At 40.9% G+C, this 21,572-nt stretch overlaps 1 protein-coding gene across 3 annotated transcripts in view; it reads left to right on the top strand.

The window, feature by feature from the left end:
• Positions 1 to 21,572, top strand: part of MYO10 (myosin X) — a 160,796-nt gene that overhangs the window by 114,458 nt on the left and 24,766 nt on the right. For all 3 annotated transcript variants that reach the window (XM_027738990.2, XM_027738991.2, XM_039383052.1), the window contains 4 exons: positions 16,312 to 16,436; positions 16,584 to 16,698; positions 19,672 to 19,778; positions 21,097 to 21,306. In XM_027738990.2, the coding sequence (XP_027594791.1) occupies positions 16,312 to 16,436; positions 16,584 to 16,698; positions 19,672 to 19,778; positions 21,097 to 21,306 (557 nt within the window). The remainder of the gene's footprint in view (positions 1 to 16,311; positions 16,437 to 16,583; positions 16,699 to 19,671; positions 19,779 to 21,096; positions 21,307 to 21,572) is intronic.

The raw sequence follows: 21,572 nt of genomic DNA, 5'->3' as shown, positions 1-21,572 counted from the left end.
AGAAGATTCCTTAGGTAAAAGTGATAAGGAGAGTGGGTGTGAGGAAAGCAATCGCTCCTGCTCACAGAGTGCCAGCAGTGATGTTACGTGTGAATCTGAATCCCTGCCTGAAAGAACAAGATGATTCCTGCAGAGTGTTTTGTGCTGCATGTAAGGCATGCCCATCTTTTGTATCCTCTCTGAAAGATTGCTCCCATCACTCCTGTGGTGCAGCCTGTTGGTTATGCTGCCCAGGAGCCACTGGGTTGTCCCTTTGTCCCCATCTCAGAGTGCTTGCTCAGCTGAAGTAGGTCATTCCACTCTCCGGGCAGTCACACAGACAGGCATGTTCTTCTTCTTCATCAAGGTTTGTTGCTTACCAAGCAGGGCTGACGAGGCAACCCTTTGCTAAGTGTATTAGGGTTTGTCTTTCAGTGACCGCGGTTAAGGAGTTTAAAATTGAGCTGTTTAAGGCTAGGGATAGAGGGCTGAGATGGGATGCTGCCGGGGAGGGAGCAGACACTCTGCTGTAAAGGTTGCATCAAACTCCAGGCAGTGCAGGCAGACAGATATTTGCATGTTTTGTGGCATGTACCATTTGGTAGGACTCTTTCCATGAATGGTAGGAGTAATTTTATGGATATTGGATAGTAACTGTGGCAGTATCTAAGCAGGATGGAGGGACACATGGGCAGCAAACGCTGCTTTGGGAGGGACTTGGAAGGAGGTGGCCCAAATGGCAAAGTACCAGAACAATTCTGGGGAAAAATAAAATGCCTGGGGTAGGGTATTTTTAATGTGTGACACTTGCTGTGTAGTTCAGTGTGATATGTAGAAGTGAGGAAGATTTTCACTGCTGCAGCAATTGATCTGTTCAGCACCAGAGCACCTTACTGCCTCTAGCTGACTTCAGGCAGTGCAGTAATTCTGCACGTTGTGCCACCTGATGGATTTTTTGAGGTTTATGAATTACTTTATATGTGATTGTGTGACATGGATAGGCGTTCATGAAACTGCAACTACTGATCCCAAGTCTGAAGTATTTGCTTTTTATAAATACTGAGCAAAGAACTTGGCTTTTCTTCCTTCTTGTGCATTCTACCAAGCATTTGAATTGCAAACATTGTCATGCAAATGTATGCTCAGAAAAAGTGTGTACTTCATCAAGCTCTGGAAGTTTTCTTCTATAACTACAAAAAAAAAGTCCCCCATCTCTAGATGGCAATTTACATTCAAATCCTGTTTGCTGTGTTCTCATGGTAACTACTCCAAGGGAACATGCACAGTCCATGATAAATAGACATCCTCAGACTCCAAAAGCAGTGCTGGGGTATAGAGTATTGTTCTTTAGCAAAAACTTTAGGGTTCGTAAGTCCCTTCCTTGCTAAACTGTGTCTTAGGGTATTTTGTGCATTTTATCTCTTAAGGTTTAGGAATTTGTTGGCTGTGAAATGTATTTACATTCTTGCTGCCTATAAGGTGAGATTAGCCCTTGTGTCCTGTTAGTCAGGAATATCTTCAGCAATTGCTGTAGAGCCAGCCCTCGCTAGGCTTGACTTCCTTTGAGTAGCAGCAGGAATGAATTAAGCAAGTACAGCCAAAGATATCACATGAAAGACTTGAAATACCAGTGAGCTGAAGAAAGCCCTGTTCTGTGTGTGTCTGTGTGTGTACATAGCTGCAACTGCTAAAGATTCAGTTTTTCACAATGGATGAACGCTGAAGGGTGAAAAAGTCTTAAAAGGTAAGGGGTTTAATTCATGCAGATTTTTAAATTATTTTAATCTTGCATACTTGAAGCTGCAGTGGACTTGTAGAAAAATAATATAAAGTGCTTGTAGTTTGGCTGAGCAAGCTGTACTGGAAATGTTTCTGGACTTGTATTTTCTTTTAAAGAGGGTAAATGCATGCAGAATCAAGTTTATGAAGAAAGAACTAAATTTACTGGTCTAATCATATTTTCAAGCTTCAGGAGAGCTTTGCTGCCAAGCAGTCTGCTTTAATAAATCACACTTTGTTTGAAAGTTAAAGGGGTGATTGTTTGCAGAGCTGGGAAAAAGTCAGCAGAAGTAGAGAGCTGTCTGTGCAGAGTGGGGAAGACCTGTGTTGTAGTGATGGGCTGCTTTCTGAAGAAAGATCTTTTCTGTTGTTCAGCAGTCTATGATATAGATTTGGGCAAACAAGCTATGTAAAGTTTAGGTTTATAGTATTCCTGTAATTTATTAAGGCATAAGGCATGGCTGTAGTTTTGTGTTAATTACGTGAAAAGAAAGCGATACTGGGGATGAGTGTGTTCGGAATGGGGGGAATCCAGCGAGATATCTTCAAAATCCAGAAGTCTAATTTTGTAGTTTTACTGGAGAAACTTGATGGGGCACATTTGAAGCAGTAATTTTTTGCCATAGAAATACAGGAAATGGAAAATACCTGGAAAAAATTTATTGCAGTAGTAATGGAAAGGATACCATAACAGCAGTATATTTTTACTTTGTTTGCTGTGTCAGCTCTCCCTTCGATCTCCAGTGAAGTAACCCCCCCCAGCACAGCATGTAAAATAACTCTGTTCACCACTGGTTGTCTTTGCTTCTGGGATCTGCATTTTACTCCCTGCTTTCCCACTTAAAGTGCTTGTCTCTGCAAACATTAGAATTCAGCCACAGGGTAGAAAATTAGGATAAAATTGCTTGAGAGAACCTGTTATGAAGGGAATGGGTTTGATCCTGCATCATTGAAGTCTATGGGAGTTTTATTCTGGTCTCAAGAAGAGCAATCCTAGATTTGCAAGGCAAATCTAGGTGGAGGATGCATGATCTGATAAAGTGCCTATGGGACCAGGAAACAGGGTTCTCATAACTTGTAGTTGTTCTTCTCTCACTGATGTTAGAATATGTCCCTTTAAACCCCAAATGGTAGCAGTTGTGGTAGGTCAAAATGTAGCTGGTTTTGTTGTGTGACACATCAATGATATGTGTTCGGTATTTCTTTCACTAAACCGGCTTAGTTTCAAAAAAGATAAGATTGTTTTGTTTCTCATTTGTTGGCTTATTCAGAAAAATGTATTTACAACCTGTAACAGAAATGGAAGCAGAACAACAATGGTTTTTCCAATACAGCTAGATTACTGATAGGAATTATGTGAAAGTTAGAGTGCTGTCCTAGTCTGCGTCAAGAGCAGAAGTTAGTGGTGTTTAAGAGTAGAACTTGAATGAGTTACTGAACTTTTTTCTCCTTAACTGTTTATGTTTTCTTAAATTAGTCAGAGGATGCAGCAAAGACTTCAGGGGGGAAACCTCACTGTGATGGATTTGTAAGGACTAAGTACGCTTCAGAACATCTGGTGTTAAGTCATCAGATGAAACATTAAACATGGAATGCATACTGAAAACTCATCAAAGCATCTTATTTTTGTTGTCTTACACTCAGAATTTAGCATTTCTGGTGGCTTTAGGCAGTTTATAAACCTCAGAAGAAAGGCAAGTCCTTTCTGAACAGTGTCATTAGAAGTCAAGTTGTGGTTCCAGTTGTATGAAGTGGCGCGTAGTAGCTGTAAAGTCCATGTTTTAGGACATCATCTGAGCTGTAGCTGTGTGACAGCAGTCAGTCTAAACTACAGGAAGTTTTTGGCTGACACATGATGAGATTTGAGGTTGCTGTTATTAGTTTGTCTCCTCTCCACATTCCTGATGTGTATTCCCTGTTCAGGCAACAGGGAGCTAGGCAGCCGGGATCACTTACAGGAGCTTTGCTGGGGAGGTGATAGCACCACAGTTCCTCAGGCTCTGTGGGCAGTAATTGTTTTGTTGCTTGGTCCCAAGCACTGGGCAGGGACACACTGTTTAGGTCTGTGAAGCTGCTGGTGAGCCAAGAAGCCCATTGCACCATGTAAATCATTTGACACACTGGGAAGTTTTTTGGTTTTGCTGCCACCTTGGATTGTGGCACACACCTGTGAGGATTGCATGATATTTAGTGTAGGAAAGGCAAATTTGTCACTAAACTCATAGTACTAGGGTCTGTTTCCACTGTTTACATGAGATGTATTGTTGCATTTTTGAAACTCACTCTCTGTAGGTCTAGAAATCTTAAAGTAGGTGGGTTCAGAGAAGACATCCACTTTCAGAAAGCCAGATAAATGCCAAATCCTTTGTGATGCTGGCTTTCTCAAATGAATGGCTGCCTCAGATTCAGCATGAAAAAGATGTGTATGTCCATCTGCAACTTCCCAAACACACCATTTGTGCATATTTACCAAAAAGAGACAGTGACCAGCCTCATCAATTAAGTAGTCTTTCAAAGGGAGAAATTACGATTTTTATTAAAAGTGGTGTAGCACTTAAATTAGCTTCAAAGAGAATTCACATGTCAAACAAAAATTGCATTTAGGAAAGCTGATTCTATCTTAAGCATCTCTTTCTGAGTCAAACATTAGGGGTTACGCTGGGTTGTATACTTAAGCCAGCCTAGGAATTTCTCAGGGCAGAAATGGCTGTTCAGCCATGTAAAATTGCTATTCCCCTGTGACCACTGGCATGCCCAACATAGCAAATCTCAAACCAGCCTGGTTCTTACAGGAATGTATATTTCATTAGCCTCAATGAGCTCTAATCACACATGTAAATGCTTTGCTTTAGTTATTCCTGGTTTGATGCTGCTTTCACCAGCACATAACAGAGAACCTGGAGCCATGATGCATTTTGTCACACAGCTCTGAAGAGGAGTGAGGCATATGTGCAGCTCCCTTACAGTGCAGACTCAGCCTAAAGTCACAAGTCATCTGCACTGAGAAGACAGGATTTGTTACATCTGTTGCTTCCAGTGATGCATGTTCCATGCTGCTGGCCAGTCCCAGGAGAACAGAGTGCTGGTAAGGCAGTAGTGAAAGTGCGTCTAACCAATCATGGAATTTCAACAGTCCGTTTTCACCATGATTAGAAAATATGGAAGAGGGAAGAAAAATCCACTTCTAGAGCAGGAAGAGCCATATTCTTATTTGAATATGATTCAATAGATTGTAAGACCATAAGTAAGGGCACAACTTTTCTCCACACAATCATCTTAAAAATAGATAGAGTCAGCCAAGTGTGTGGTTCATGTAACTAAGAAAAGATGGAACTAGTCTTAGTGAAACAAAGGGCCATTGACCAGCATCGCTGGCTGTGGATTCTGCAGGCTTTGAGGAGATGAATAGTGGCACCACAATTAAATCACTCATAAGATGGTTGAATGTTAAATTAGTTAGACACTGATGTAATGTTACCATCTATTATAATTCATTCTTTCTCTCTCTCTGTATATATATGTGTTTAGATTAATCATTTAATAGTTAGTTTGATTACCATATTGATGGTAAGGAGGTTTATTGCCATCCATTTTGGGAAACCATGTACCATGCTAATAAAGCAAAGTTAATTTACTCTATAGTTAACTCCTAAATCACAGATGTTTAGGAATTGGAACAAAGAAGTCTCTTGTGCAACTTTTTTTTGTGAGGGAAAAATATATGGTGACTTTGATTGCAAGTATTGATGCTTACCAACGCATCATCTATTGCAATGAGATGACAGTGTAGGGGTTTTTTTCTCTACTCAATGCAGTTAGTATCAATGCAGGAAGCACAGGAGGACAGGAAGTACCTGCTGTTTTAGCCAAAGTGATGTTGACTCACCTGTGTGTGGCCTCCGTGGCAGCACAGATAGCTGTGATCTGCAGAGCTCCTCCATCTCATGTTTATATAAAATATGAAGAAATCAGTAAAGGGGCTTTTTGTTTTACTTATCCTGGAAAGTTCTGAATTACAAGAAATACCTAATTTGATTTTGATGTGGTTCTCCGAAACATCAAAGAACTCAAGGAGAATTTGCTACTCTGAATGGAAGAATGGGACAGGACTGTTGTGTTATAACGAAGCAGCCAAAGGAGAACATATTTATTGCCTTTTTCTGTGAAATGAATGTACATTTATTGCCCTTTTCTGTGAAATGAAGCACAAACAGCTGTCTTCCTTTTCTGCCCCTGCCCTGCAAACACACACATACACACATTTCGCTAGTCTTGTTATCTTGTCTAGTCTGTTAGGTCTGCAAAGCAAGTCCTGAGTATATAATGTAAAAATGTATAGGAATACATGAACAGCAGCTCAAAGGACCAAATTCTAAGAAAAATGCCAAAATTAGACTGACACTACCCGAGATGTGCTGAGATATAAGATGTAGTAGTAATTAACATCCCAATTACGTGGGATTGAGCTGGGCCATTTATCTGAACCGTCACGCAAATCTTGCTGTCAGATATGTAGACATCTGTGCTGGTCACAGCGATCCCCATCACCTCTGTAAACTTGAATTTCCTCTCTCTACACTTAAAAAGTATCTTAAATGCAGTGTTACGGTGTTCCTGATACCTAAAGGAGATCTCCAGACCATGCACTGCAAGTCTACTGCAACATAGCTCTTGTTCAACCCACAGTATCCCCAGCTCCCTCAGGTTGAAGCAAGCCTTTGGGAATGATCCAAATCAGCGAGAGCCATGTGCAACACCATGGGACATTTCTGGTGCAGAGGGGCATGCCTGCTGGCCACTCTGGCAAGGGGCAGTGCAGGGAGTTGGGTGGCAGGGATGCTTGGGGAGGGCTGGGCAGTGGTGCCTGTGCAGGCAGCAGCCCAGAGGCAGCAGCCCTGCTGTGAATGAACCTCTGTGCCTGTGCTGGGGTGGGAATAATCTGCCCTTTCAGTGCTGTCCGACCTCCGGTGTCCTAGCAACACGAAGCTGTTCGACTGAATATTCTGTGGCATTCCTCATTTACACGTAACAGATATTGGCTGTTCTTTAAGCCTGGCTGATTTCCCATTATGGTTTTCGAACAACAGGCTTGATACAGGAAGGAGAAGGGAAAGGGCTACTTAGGAGATAATTTTATGAAACCACATATTTTTTCGGTGGAGGAATTACACTGGAATGTTTCCTTGCTTGAGAAAGCACCGAGCAGACTGAGTAAGTCTGTGCATTACGTCAGCCTTGTGCTTTGTAGGCATCTTTTATGAGACACGGAGAGAGTGAACCATGTGCAGGGGCTAAATGCTTTGGAGAAGGAGAAACTGCTTGTGGCCTCACTATTGAAAAAGGGGTGCAGTCAAGCACTAACTTATTAATGTTACTTGAATCTGATTTTGACTTTTAGCTACAAAGTTGCTGCTCCGTGGGGCCATACAACAAACATGGACGCTCCGCACTTAAATCAGCTACTCACACTTTCTTATTATTCTAAACCTTGTAGTTTGCAGAGGTGTGATTCATGATTGTTGCAGGGCCTTTCCCATTTTTGAAAATTGGAGCCAGTCATTTGGAGGAGATTTTTATTATTTTGTGGTGAATATGAGAAGGCTTTGTAATGACTTTTAATCTAAGATAGTCTTTAGTGCTGCAACCTGTGTCTTCATGGACACTCAGCTACAGTAAAATTTGAGCCAGTCTGCCCTTGCTGGACCATGAAATACTTGCATAAGTAATGAAAGTTACAGAAGTCAGCATTAAGTTTCTTAAAATAAATAAAAGTAGTATTTTCTTCCATGAATGGCATGCTGAAGGAGGGCTAGTTAGATTTTTTAGTCTAACTCGGTGTGTGACAAACAGTAAGGAAACCATTAATGTCTGCTGGAAGGAGGATGGCATTCTATGTTTTCTCTGAAGTGTCTGATGGCTTGAGATGGTCCCACCACCGTGGATAAGCTCTTCAAATGAATGCAATCAGTGAGAAAAACTTGTGTCTTCTGGTCTGGATATATCTTTGATTTTCATGGGTTTTATGTCTTTATCTGCTGGATATTAGTTGTTGTTGTTGAATGTATGCTCTTGGTGTGGCTACTGCCCAATTATTGTCAGGGCCTCTCAGCTTTCTCATTGATGAACTCTTCAAGGCTTTTATTCAAGTTCCTTGCTACCTTTTTGAACTCAGACCTTTATTCTCATGGCTCTTACCTAAATGGTTTCCAGTGTAGCCATCTCCTTTATTGTTCTCCAAAACCAGACATCACATTTCAGTAGCAGTCTCACAGCAGAGGAGCACTGGTTAGCCCACAAATCGCTAAACTGACTTCTGAAATAGTAGAGAATTTTTAGTATTCTCTTTAAAGCAATGCTCCAGAATAGAAGAATATCAAGATATAAATGGCATTTGGGCTTGGGGTCCAAAAGAAATAGGTTTTGATGAGACCTAGAGAAGCAGCAGGAAGGTGCTCAGGACTGAAGCAGAGAATAAAGTGAGATTTGGATTTGGAATCCTCTTCTACTCTTTTTGTGCTCTACCAGTTGATGTCTCTTGTCCCTCTGTGGAGCGCAATGTTAGCTCCCTCCACCCATGAGCTGAAAGTGAGGTTCTACCACCTCCTCCTTTCTACTTAGCTGCAATAGAGAAGAGGAGGCAATAGCCCTGTATCCTCTCTTCCCCTGCATGGAGTTGTAGTCTGAAAAAAGGTTGCTCAGTTTAGCGTCACCAGGGAAAGCAAGGAGAGTTGTGATAATGTGGGTCAAAGTTATCTGCAATACTATTTGAGAATGTACTGCTGAAGTGATACTGTGTTAGCATTTCAGTGAGAACTAGCTTCTTGGAGAGTTTCAAGTGTGAGATTACTTGTAGTAACTGTACACTAGGTATTAGGAACACACAGGATTAGGTTCTTAATGGATTGTTACAAGGTTTTACAGCCAAGTCAGACTTTGGCTATGACAGATGACATTCATCTTAAACATTTCTTTCAAGTATTTTCATCCTAGTTTTCTGTCCCTGAGGAAACTCATATCTTCTGGGAATAAATGCTTGATACCAAGCACCATTGTCTGAAGAAATCATGTTAGAGGGACCATCCTAAAACACGATTTACTGCTTTTAAGTATAGTAATGTATTTATATGCCCAGCCTGCCAATAAACTGTCGAATAACAAAAAAAAACTTGTAAAGTGTAGATGAAAAGTCTGGTGTAGAGGAGTGAAAGTACAGGGAAAAATTAAAAATAATTAAAAAAAATAAAGAAGGGTGAGGTCTCAGTCCATGTAAGTTATTTGATGACATGGAGGGTCAGGGTTTCGCCATCTGCTTTTGATCTGTATGCAGCCTCAGCAGACATGGATTTAGTGTGTGCAGTAGTTTTCTCGACTACTGTAACGAACAGTGTGATGATGGTGTTGGTTATCTTGACATGGAGTTGGTAAGGAAGGATAGCTGTGATTGCAATTAGTACCTCACTGCATGTTTCTTCATGGTATGTCTGTGACTCAGGGAGCCTAATTGATTTTCTTCAGAAGAAGCCAGCTGACTGGTCACAGTGTGGGGAGGATGAGACCAGATTGGGGTTTAGTCTGCAGGGACTGGAGGCTTTAGTGAGGATGACCTCAGATGAAATGGCAACAGATTTCTCAGAGGTGGAAAGGAGGGTTTATGAAAAGTTCCAGCTGGGGTCCGTGCTGCGAGTTGTACCTTCTGTCAGTGTGCTAAGACCCTGCTAGCAAGGCTTCAAAACTGAAATCCCTGTTTCCCAAATGCTTTTAATTGCCTGTCTCACATGGATGGCCCTGCAGTTGCTGTTTTGGGACTAACAGCTCATGAGACTTGCTGTGCATTTCAATGGAGCCCCTGAATAATGTATTCAAGCAACAAGGGCTCACTTCAGCTGAAAATTTAGGCAACCACTTACAGAGCTCTATATATGCACTTAGAAAACTTCAGTATCTCTGATGTTCAAGCCTGTGCCTTTAAAAACCCACTCCTATTCCACAAAGTTTTAACCAGTGTATAAGAAAGGACAGTTATTTTGAGTAACTAACATTCCTCTGGGCTCATATGAGAGAGAGAGCAAATTCTGTCTTCCTTTAGAAGAAATTCCGGATACCTTTAAAAAGGAAGGTTCACAAAGAGGCTGTTGTGTCTTTATTCAGAGGTAGCATTTAGTCTATACAAATCAAACAAACAGATTACTCTGAAATACAAGAGTACAGTGACAATAGGTAATAAAAAGTAGATTAAATAGACCTGGGATTGTGATTTTATTGTTCATTGTTGATGAAAGCATGAAATCTCAGCAAGCCAGTCAGAATCATTTGAGCATCTTTTCCCCAGTAAGGAAGTTAGTTCCGGTTTTTATCTTTGCTGAATATAGTCAAGCATGACCTGAAATATGACCACAGTATCTCTGTAGATGTATCTAATGTCTTGACCTAGTTGAAATCTTCAAACACTGATGCAAATAGTCAATGTGGTAATGTACTACTTCACAGCTCTGTAATGGGCTGCTGTCTTAAAAATGACCTTGAGATGCTCTTGCTTGTAAAGTAAGCTGGGTGATAGGCTGAATATAAATACAAAAGCATTTTGACATTCATTTATTGAGTCTCCTGCTTTGAGTGTTTTGGTACAGTAGAAGATCTCTAAGATTACAGTGTTCCTTCTATGCAGTACTATTTTTATCACAGGAAACTCTAACCTGTGGCATGAGGGTGGCTAATTTTGAAGTCTGTCTCTTATCTGAAATACTCAGGGCTGGAAGATGAGTCATGCAGGTCAAATGCAGTAGTTGGAGTTGGAAGAGATCAGCTAATCCTGTAAACTGCTTGCTGCTGGTAAATGCAGCGCTTTCACGTTCAGACCTGTAGAGACTGTACCAAAGATCCAGCTTATCATTACTGAGTTTGCAGTGAAATCCAGCACGGAGTTTGCAGCAGAATTTTTTTTGAGGCACACGGGTTGTTGTAGTATACCCATGCACTTTTTCTAGCAAGTTATCACCAGCAGTGTTAGTAATTTTTACAGTCTTTTTATGGGGTTTTAGGGTGGGTGTGTGGATAAAGGCCAGGAGGACTTTGGATGTGCAAAACACTTAACTGTTATTTCATATTTCAAATATTCCTTGACTTGCCAGTGCCATACAGTAGAAATCCCAAATAAACTTTAGCTGTGGCATGTTTTAGATTCTATTCTCCTGTACTGTTATAGTGTTTGTCTGAACACAAATACTCTGAGACAGTAAGGGAATGTCTTCCAAAACAAAGCAGGCATCAAACTTGTCTATGTTTCTACCCATACCTGTTCCAGTTACAGCTAACTGCATGCTGGAGAAGACCAGAGAGGGTTTCTTTCCTTGAAATAGGCTCTTAGGTGAGTGGGACCTGATGCTCCAGGTCCTTGGGCAGGACACCCACAGATTACAGTCCTCCTTGTGCTGGAAATGCAACAGTTGAAAATCTATTGAAGCTGTTGTCATCAAAGTTCAAAACCTATGCTAAAGCAGAGAAAGACTGACCTCTTTTTATTTGCTACTGGTTTTCTCCAGAGTAAAGCTGCCAGGACTTCATCTTAGGAGTAAAAGAGCAGATTTAAAAAAACTAAGACATGGACAAAAATTACTGGTGTTTAAATAAAAAAATTACTTTTTTACATCCTCTTTTCTTCCTCTGCATGTGTCTTCCACAAAACACTTTCCTAAGCCAGGAAAATCAACACTTCTAAGACATTTCTAAGCAAAGCTGACTTGGTTCTACTCAAGTCCTTAGAGAGAAATCTAGAAACAAGGGATTGGGATTTTTTTTCCCTTTCTCTGCCCCCCCCCCCCCGCCCCAGTCTCTCTGTGAAGTCCCTCCTGCCTACATAAAGTCTGTGAGCCCGCTGTAATCTGTCATTACTGTGCCTGTACTCTTGTGAGGCAGCCAGGAGTTCAGAAAGGAAGAAGGATTTCCTCAGAGTGAAGTCAGGTATCCTCTGTGTTTCAACAGGGGAAATGATGCAAAGAACGAAAAAGTGTTGTGTTCTCTGTGTTACTTGGATGCTTGGGGTCTTCACTAAGGGTGCTGTCCAGGGAAAAGGGATGGTGTTTTTTTCAAAGCTCAGTCAGACTGTAATCTAAGGAACTATTTTATCACTAAAATTATCCATAGGTGTTAGATGTCTGTCCTAATGGTGCTTCTAATTGTGATTTCAGGCAGAAACTTTGCCCCTTAGGAGACTCACTACAGATCAGAGCAAGCATTTAGCAGCTTAAGGAGCCAAAGTCTCATCAGCAGAGACTCCAGGTCACATTAAAGACTTGGCGTTGGTGCTGTCTGGCACAAATTCAGTGGAGACTTTTGGATTCAGGAAATAATGAATTACAAGTTGTGTCTGCACCACAACCCTTATCAAGTAGAACAGACCTGACTTGTAGTTATTAATTTCACACTTATGTTGCTCAGTGCCCCAACATGGCTGCGACTGGTGTGATTCCAGCTGTTGTCTGGTGATTTTGTGTGTAGTTGTTTAGTGGTGCCATTCCATGATAAAAGTGAACTATCTATTGAAATTTGAGTTGATTGCATCTCAGACAATTTTGGAAACTATCAATTGACTTCCTTTCTTGTTGCCTTCTCTCTTATAAATTTGATTTTACTTTGCAGGAGTCTTAGTTTTAGAAATTATTTCAAATTTTTACTGTGGAAGATGTATTGCTCTAAAATCACTCATGGTTCTCTATCTGAAATTTTCCTACAAAATACAATTTCTTCCCAAGTGTTCATTTGTGAAATGAGTCCAGTTTTAACAGCAATAATGGTAGAAATTTAGCAGACTCCACAGATGAATCCCATCCTGTATCATTTTGGAAAATTAGTTTGCTTACCACAGGAAATCTGAAGGAGCATGAGTAAAGATAGAAGGCTGAACATCAGCTACATAGGTAACCCTTGGCATGGAGATTTTATAGTAATGCAAATTTAACTCAGTGCTGCACTGAGCAGTGTTGGAGTGAAGATGGGACATCATTCTGTCTTAGAAGCATCCGCAGTTCAGTAGTGGGGCATATGCAGTACTTGCACTCCGGTTGAATAAATGCACATACAATTGATTTTTTTAATTATGAGGAGTCCTTCTGACTGAAGTTATGCTTAAAGTTATCCCTGCCTGCAAGTGTTTATATGATTGAGGCTGAAATCCTCTTCATCCACAGAGTAAAACTACCTGAGTTTTGGCAAGTTGTAAGTTGGATCTGCTGTATTGCTGTGGCTGCCAGTATATATGGGACTGCATTTGTTACTTCTGTTTGATTTTGTTAGATATGGGAAACCCTGGATGCATTTCAGTGTTTAGGGTTTTGGCTCCCTCTATGACCAGCTGCAGCTCTTCTCCATACTGAGGAGTGAGGAGCCGCTGTGATGGCTCAGTCAAAAACCCCCAAGCAATGGGGGGTATCTTCTAGTATTCCGTATTGAAAACACAAGAGATGAGTCCAGCACATCTCTTACTGCCACCCTGGTTTACTCAGAGCAGCCATACTTGTTGCAGATGTAATTCCAATGATATGCCAGGAGGATTTGACTCTCCAATTTAATAGCCTTGTGTCTGTGAGTAATTAAAAATAACTAGCAATGTAAAGTGATGGGAGTATGTGATTAAAATTGCAATGGTCTTTATGTTGCCCTGCATTGATCCCATGCTAACATCTCTTGCAGTGTTTCATGGTTTTCTTTAAAAATGCAAGTATTTGAAATTAGGTGTCTGTGTGACTAGCCCGCCTTCTGGTGACAGAGCAGGACTGTTTCAAATTTCTGTAGCTACAGGAAAAATGTTACGAAAATGTTACCTCTTCCTCTGTGACCCAAAAAAGTTTTTTAAAACAGTAACATGAGTTTTCAAGCCAGCTGTGTGAGTGACTTTTGACTCTTTAAGTGCCTGGGGGTGACAATAAAAGGGTTAGGTGGTGTGGCAGCCATCTGGCTTTTAAAGTGGGAGGTGCTCTCTTGCAAAGGGAAACGCTGCCTTGTGAGAGAGACATCTGTCATGTCACTAGCATTTTGCCTGGCTTTGCTGTATCCCCACTCCCATCTATGCATCTGCTTCCCCACCTCAACGCAGCAAAAATAGTGTTGTGTTTGCAAGTCTCATGAAGAATGTCACCTTTTGAGCAAGTGAGTTTGGGGGGGGTTAATGGACTAAAAGTAATTTTATTGTTAAAGAAAAAGAGATATATTGACCTGTGTCCACTTGTGGCAAGCATCATCCTTCAGGTACACAAGTTGAAAAGTGAATGTTTTTCATTATGATTTTTGTGTGTATATCTATGTCCTTCCCTGCCTTTCCTGTCAAGCATCATCAGTCATGTGCACAGAAAGAGGCAGACAGGCGTGTGCATGGACATGCAAAGGGCAGCTTTGCCAGGCTAGTTCCCTAACTAACAGCAGTCACTTGGCTGTGTTAAAGTGGAGACATATAAAAAACACTGTTGGCAATACCAGTCATGACAATATCAATATCCTCATTGTAAGCATTCATGCTGTGTGTTCACTAAAATACAAAGATTTTGCTCATGGCATATTTTACTCGTGGTGACAAAATTCAAGTGAAACACATTGTTGAGAAAGATGAGTTTGTTGGCATCTTTCACAGAGGCGTTTTTCCCCTTTGGAATTTTCATTTTTTTATACATGTGGGTATTGAAATAAAACATTAAATCACATTATAACAGTGTCATTAATGTAACAACAGCCAGAGTGGTCCGGAGTTGAGGTAGCTCTAGAGTGTCCTTTGGATGCTGTCTCAGAGAGAGGGCAAAAGGAGCTACTGGCAGTGGCTGATGTTATCCATAGCCCCGGTCTGCCCACTGGCACCAGACTGGGTCCTGTCGGCACACACGGAGCGTTAATTACCCCAGGCAGGACAAGGCCCACTGAGGTAACCAGCCACTTTATAGAACACAAATGTTTATTCAGTTTTGTTCAGTGCTATTGACTGTGGAGGAAGGGCCAGGCTGTGGTGTTTTTCCATTGGAAAGTCTTTCTCTGTTGGAGGAACAGTGAGTGATGGGGAGCATTCATCTGTGCAGCTTTACAACAGCTCAGCACAGAAGGGCTGCTGCATCTGCAGAGGAGCCTCCCATCTCTGCTCCAGAAAACAAATTAATGAAAGGAGCAATAGCAAACTTTTTGTTTAGACATTTTGTCTTTTAAAGGAGGCAGGTAGAAGCCAATCTATCAAAATTTTTGAAGCTAACTAATTGACAACTCAGAGGTGTCATTATTAGCATGTAGTGTTTTGTTCTGTGGATAAAGGCACTGATCGAAAAGGTTATACTGGATATTTGAAATGAACTTTTGAGTCTGTGCTTTCCTGAATTTGGGGGAGTAATTTATTTGCTAAGTTGAACAAGAGGCATGATTAAAGCCTGTCAATAAATACCAAGAGAGTCCTCTGACTTATAGTTGCCCAGTGCTTGATCTTGCTGTCCTGTCACTGAAGACCTTCAGATCTTTATGTGAACCCCCGACTGTGTCTGTGAGATCCCCCTGTCTGAACTTCTTGCAAAATACTAAACACTGTACTGCAGCCCTGCAAATGACTGTGCAGGAGGGTAAGATGATGGTTTAAAGTGGATGGTGATAAATCATGTTGATAAATTAAATGTTTTATTTACATGTGGCATTTCAGTACAGGGGTTGCCCGTGCTTTGCCAGGCAGCAATTAGTGCTATCTTGAGTAGCTTTGCATGGCTGTGGCTGGTTTACCTCAAAGGATGGTGAAAGCACAGGTGACCCACAGGATTCTCGGATGGGATGACAGGATCGCTGAGGCTCCCAACAGCAGAATCATACTGATCAGTATTCACAGGTTTTCGTAACTGAGTGGCTGTGGGGTTATCTGCTTTCTAAATGAAAAATTATGCTGAAAGAACTTCAGGCAAACTAAGGGAAACTTACTTCAGATAAGCAGATTTTTTTTTCTGTTTACAGAATGGAATATTTTTACTGTTTAGCAGCAAATAGAAACTCTTTTAAATACAGCTTATTAAAGATTTGGGGTACCACTGGCAAATTTTCTTCCCTGTCCATAGCAGATAATTGTCAATATACTAAAAATTGAGTGTTTTCTGTCCTTCTGGTTTTGTTTTTTATTAAAATCATACCACTCTATTTGTGTATCTTCAACATTTGGAATCATCTACAGGGACTTTAAATTCAATTGCTTAAGAAGCAAAATAGTCAAGCTTATAGCTGTTGACCTCTTAGTTGCCTGTGCATCTTCCTGTTGTTTCTTCCTGCACAACAATGGTCTGCAAATATACATGAAATGGAAAGAGAGAGCTGATTAGATTAAATGACTGTAAATGCTGTGTCTGTGGAAACGATATTGTGTAATTACCATGTGATTTTCACTCTGTAGATACATTTTTGTATGCTCAGAACTGCTAATATCCTGTAAGACATTGTGTAGTCAGTTTTAAGCCTTTGTGCATTTCAGATTCATACAATTTTCCCTTTCTTTATTTCCCCTGACATCTCTAACCATTGCTATTAAAACTGTTGGTTTGAACCTGCTCATTTTAGATGCCAGACCAGTTTGATCAGACAGTGGTGCTTAACCAGCTGCGCTATTCTGGGATGTTGGAGACGGTCAGGATTCGGAGGGCTGGTTTCCCAGTCCGGAGGCCCTTTCAAGACTTTTATAAAAGGTAAACACACTGACTTGTGCACTTCAGCTGTAAATCACGGGTACCAAGCCAACATTCCTGTGTTGAGGAATAAAAGTAAAAAGAAAAAAAAAACAATATGGCAAAAATAGAACTTAAATGAAGCAATAAATACTTTTTGTTTGCCAGGTATAAAGTCCTCATGAGAAACTTAACTCTGCCTGAAGATTTAAATGAAAAATGTGCCGTCCTACTTCGTCTGTATGACAACACAAGCACTGAATGGCAGCTTGGAAAAAATAAGGTAAAATAATCTGACTGTGCATATTGTGGGACTAGTGCTTGTACAAAGCTGAGGGGATAGGATTTAGACTGCACAGCTGCAGAGATGTAGTTGTAATGGTAATTACTTCTGGCCTTAAAAGAAGCTGTGCATGCCTGTTGGTGCTCTTGAAACTCTTATAGCAACAATTAATGGTTGTGCTGAGGAATTTGCTGTCCAAGGCACTTAGACACTGACTGGTGATTTCAGTCATGGAGAAAGAGTCCACTTGAATTTTCTGTCACTGCTCACAAGTGATAGCACTGGTGAGGATCAGAAGTTGAAATATGGCATTTGGATTTTATCATCTTTAGAAATATGGAGCATGTGAGCTAACACTTTTGTTCTGCAGGGAGCTCCACTCATACTAGTAAACCCACCTACATGATGCCTCTTCAGTGGCAGAAATCGGGAAGGAATTTTAGCCAGTGTTCATGTGGCAGAGTTGAGCTCCAAGGTGTGTTTGTCATTCTAATATGAGAATCTGTTTCAGAGGTAAACTAGACATTGATGTAGCCCAGAGCTTTTTTTTTTTTTTTAATCAAATTATTTTAATTAAAATAATCAAATTTTAATTTGAGAAGTAAAACAATCCAGGTGTTTTTGCATGCTCATTTTGCAAGTTTGATTTCAGAAAACAGCTTGTGATTTGTGCTCTTGGACTTTAACAAATGCTTTCACAAGCATTTTGGACTCAAGAGAAGATTCCCCATTGCAAGATTTGAGATTTCCTAAATATTAAAAAGTTTTTTAAAACCTTTCTCAGTGCCATAAGGTAGCAAAAATATTTTTTAAAATCTTATTGATTTCTGTATGAAACACACTTCCCCTTATCCTTTTCTCTTGAGAACTGCATAGTTTTGAAGGGTTTCTTCTGTTCTGTGTGCTTAAGGAGTCTCAGATTTCTGTTGGGAAAGTTGTTTTAATCATTTTACAGTTACTGTAATAGAATATGAAATATTCTGCTAGCAATTGATGTCATCTTCCATCCCATTTATGTAGACAATGGCTTACAGACAGCACAGTGGTAACATTCAGCTGCAGAGCTTGGCTGTGTTTCCTCTTGATATAGTGTGTTGACAGTATTTATGCATGGATGCCGGAGAGTGCTTTGGCATTTTAGGGACATATATTTATCAGAACCTGAAATTGTTTTAATCAGCTGCTCGTCAGGACCTTGGCAGGAGTCAAAGTTCTGTTGTAACTTCCCTGGGGCCTGGGCTCGTCCTCCCCCAGGAGCTGCCTGTGCATTTATAAGAGTCTTCATAAACAGCTTATTGTAGAGGAAAACAAGAGGGCATTGGTTTCAGACTGAACATGGGATGGGGCACTCTCCTGCCCCTACGTTATTTAAAATTGATAATGATTTAGCTTCAGTGTGACTTTTTTTTTCTTTTACATCTCCAGCTGCAATACACCTGCTCAGGAAAAGGCATTAACCTGAGCTTAACAACTGCCTAACATCCATTTCTGTTCAGGAAGTAGCCAAATGCCTCTCTGAAGCAGAATTTTGGTGTGTTTTTAAAGCTACTGTGTTCAGAGCAAAGAAACATTGCCCACTGAGTGAAAGAAAAGGCTTTTTCCACTAGTAAAAATATTGTATAGAAAGAGCTGCCCAGTGCAACTTGGACATTGGAACTCTGAGACTTTCTGTGGAACTTTTTATGTTCCTTACTGTTGGGTAATTTGTGCTAGAAAGTCTCTTTCTAGTTTTGTTCAAAACTCACAACTGTGCCTCTCCTCAAGAGTGCTGCTGCTTTGGCTTTGATGATGGGCTTTTTTTCACGTAAATGCAGAGGGAAAACTACCTTCTTTTGCATTTGAACACCCCCAGAAGTCCATTGGGGTTCTTTTTTTAGGTTGGTGCTTTTTTTTTTTTTTTCACAGCAAGAGAAAACCTAAAACACTTCAAGGAAAGATTCCTGCTTTTAGATGTCTTTACAGCCCTTCTCCCTTACCAGATCCCACCCTATCCATGAGCTTTCCTTATTGCCATGTTGTGGTGTGCAGCCTGGCTCTCATCCTGTTTAATCAACATATCACTGCACTGGCTATTTTCAGCTGCCCATGTGTTAGGCATGCCAGGCTGTTGTCACCTATAGCTGATACCAGCAGACTTGGCCTTCAAAAAAGAGAAGTTGAGAAGAGCTGCAAAAAGCGCTGACAGCAGATAGCTCACCAGTATGTGACTGTGTGGTAAAGAGCAGATGTCAAGGCAGGTGGAAGAGGGAAGCTGCCTTCCCCATGACCCTGCTTGTCTCGAGAAGCAGTTTTATTCATTTAAGGTAAAATAAGCTGTGTTAGCTCAGTGTATGTCAATGCCACATGCTAAAGCTGCCTCTGAGAGGCACTAGGCAGTTCAGGTGAGTGATCCAGGTTAGTGCTTGGAAGAGAGCCTGGGAAGCAGTCTGCCCATGGGAGAGTGGCTGGCTGTGGTGGGGTGTCTGACCCTTGCAGCTCTTTCTGTGTAACAGCAGGAAAGCACAGTCAAGTCAATATGAATATGAAAACACTCTCATTTCTGTTTACTTCTGTAGTCCTGTAGTAGTGTCATTGGAAGCAGCAAGGCTTGTAAGTCACAATCTGATGTGACTGTGGAACAGCTAAATTTTTGGGGTGGTATTACTGTCCCTCAAAATGGGAAGTTCATTATAAGTCCTGCAGCTTCTCTGACCTGTGTTAATCTTTGGTGGGAAAGGCTGTTCAATGAATCCAGTAATTATGGGGTTTTTTTGAAAAACCCTGCTCCTAATTAAAAGTTCCAGTTTCCCACTGAAATCCAAAGTTAGAGGATCATCTACAAATATTTTCTTTATTTTCTGCTGAGGAAATAGTACATTTGTCTCTGAATTCAAAGCTGAGGCTTGCTGTTTGAACTAATATTGGCAGCACCATGGCTGTCCTTTAAATATAATGTTCTCCAAAAGTTGTTAAACCAGAAGTTTTCTTATGTAGGTGTTTCTCCGGGAGTCCTTGGAACACAAGTTGGAGAAACAGCGAGAAGTGGAAGTCACCAAGGCAGCAATGATTATCCGAGCACACATCTTAGGTTACGCAGCCCGGTAAGTTACTAGATGAGAATATTAATTATCAGGATTTGAAATAAGTGGATGGGATGTCAATCCTTCTGAGATGATTCTTAACTTTTTCTAAGGACCGGGCATTCAAATACGGTAAGTGGCCTTTGAAAATACCAGCTGAAAATACCCATGAATAAAACAAAGTTTTAATATAATTAATAGGACAGTGCAAAAATTTGGAGGTCAGCCACTACCCATTGGATTGTATCATGGCATTAAATCCATGGTGTTAGATCCATGGTGGATGGCACCTAGTGGGGCGGCCCCAAGTTACCAGCTGAGATCATGATTTATCTTTGCTTCGTCATGGTGAGAAAAGAAAAGGCTAATAAAACTAATCTGTTTGGTTCTTAGAGAACCATGACATTAGGTTACTGATTAATGTTTCATTTATCTACGTGGCTTCACGCATTATGTGTTAGGTGGAGTTACTCATCCCATCTGTTTATTTCTCTGGTTTTTTTACAAGTCAGTTGAGGACAGTTTAAGGAAGCTTGTTTGCATAATGAGGTAATTTCTTTTCATGTGTATATTAGCCCTGTTCTTATATTCTGACCAGTATGTTACTTAAAAACTATATCCTTTTTTTAATGACAAAGTTATCCTGCTGTCGATGGTCTTTCTTTTCAGAGATGTGAGATGACTATCTATGTATATTCTTTCTCTTCATGTGTGCACACACACAGAGCTGTCCTTTTAGCATCTCCATGTCAGGGGGATAAGAACATGTAAGGCAGGTAATGTGCATCTCCTTAAATGAAGACACAGAAAGTGCTGTCAAAGCAATGAGAGAATCTCTTTCTTCTCAAAGAGAGAAGAATGTGAACTACAGTGGGGAAACCATCACAGAGCTAGAGCTATTACTGAGAGGAGACCTCATTGCAGTCCACAACTTCCTCATGAGGGGAAGAGGAGAGGCAGGCACTCTGTTGTTACCAGTGACAGGACCAAAGGGAATGGCCTGAAGTTGTGTCAGGGGAGGTTTAGGGTGGATATTAGAAAAAGGTTCTTCCCCCAGAGGGTAGTTGGGCACTGGAACAGGCTCCCCAGGGAAGTGGTCACAGCACCAAGTCTGACAGCGTTCAAGAAGCATTTGGATGATAATCTCAGGCACGTAGTGTGACTCTTGGGGATGGTCCTGTGCAGGGTTAAGAGTTGGACTCGATGATCCTTGTGGGTCCCTTCCAACTCAGCATATTCTGTGATTCTGTGATTGCAGGTCACCACGGCAAGATCCCTCACAACTGCTCCTTAGTTCATTGTTTCATTAGAATTTTGCTTCTTTATTTTTCCCCCCCAGAAAGCGGTATAGAAAGGTTCTCTACTATGTGGTTGTGATACAGAAGAACTACAGAGCCTTCAGTGGAAGGAAAAAGTTCCTGTGCCTAAAGAAAGCAGCCATAGTTCTTCAGAAGCAGCGGCGAGGCCAGCTTGCTCGACGTCTTTACAGGGAGCGACTAGAGGAGAAGCAGAGACAAGAAGAAGAAAGAAGGAAAAAGGAGGAAGAAAGGTGCACTATACTGTCTTACATCACTCTCTTGTCTGTGCCATATTAGATGTTGGTCTAAATAGCCTTTTATTTCAGGCTATTCCAAATCAAGGGATTTTGGAAACCTTTGCTTCTTTTGCTAAAAGATTCATGTAGCTATCATAGTAGTTTCGTATTCACAAACATTCACGGTGACCTTATTTTTGGCTTTCTTTTCCATGTGGCAGATGATCCCTGTAAGTTGAGCTGTTGCTCTAGAAAAGGAATGTGATGAGCTTATGTTGAGC

The sequence above is a fragment of the Pipra filicauda genome, unplaced genomic scaffold (genome assembly GCF_003945595.2).
Source record: "Pipra filicauda isolate LSUMZ 115617 unplaced genomic scaffold, ASM394559v2 scaffold297_size1274073_pilon, whole genome shotgun sequence".
Lineage (NCBI taxonomy): Eukaryota > Metazoa > Chordata > Aves > Passeriformes > Pipridae > Pipra > Pipra filicauda.
This window is presented reverse-complemented; position numbering and strand designations above follow the sequence as displayed.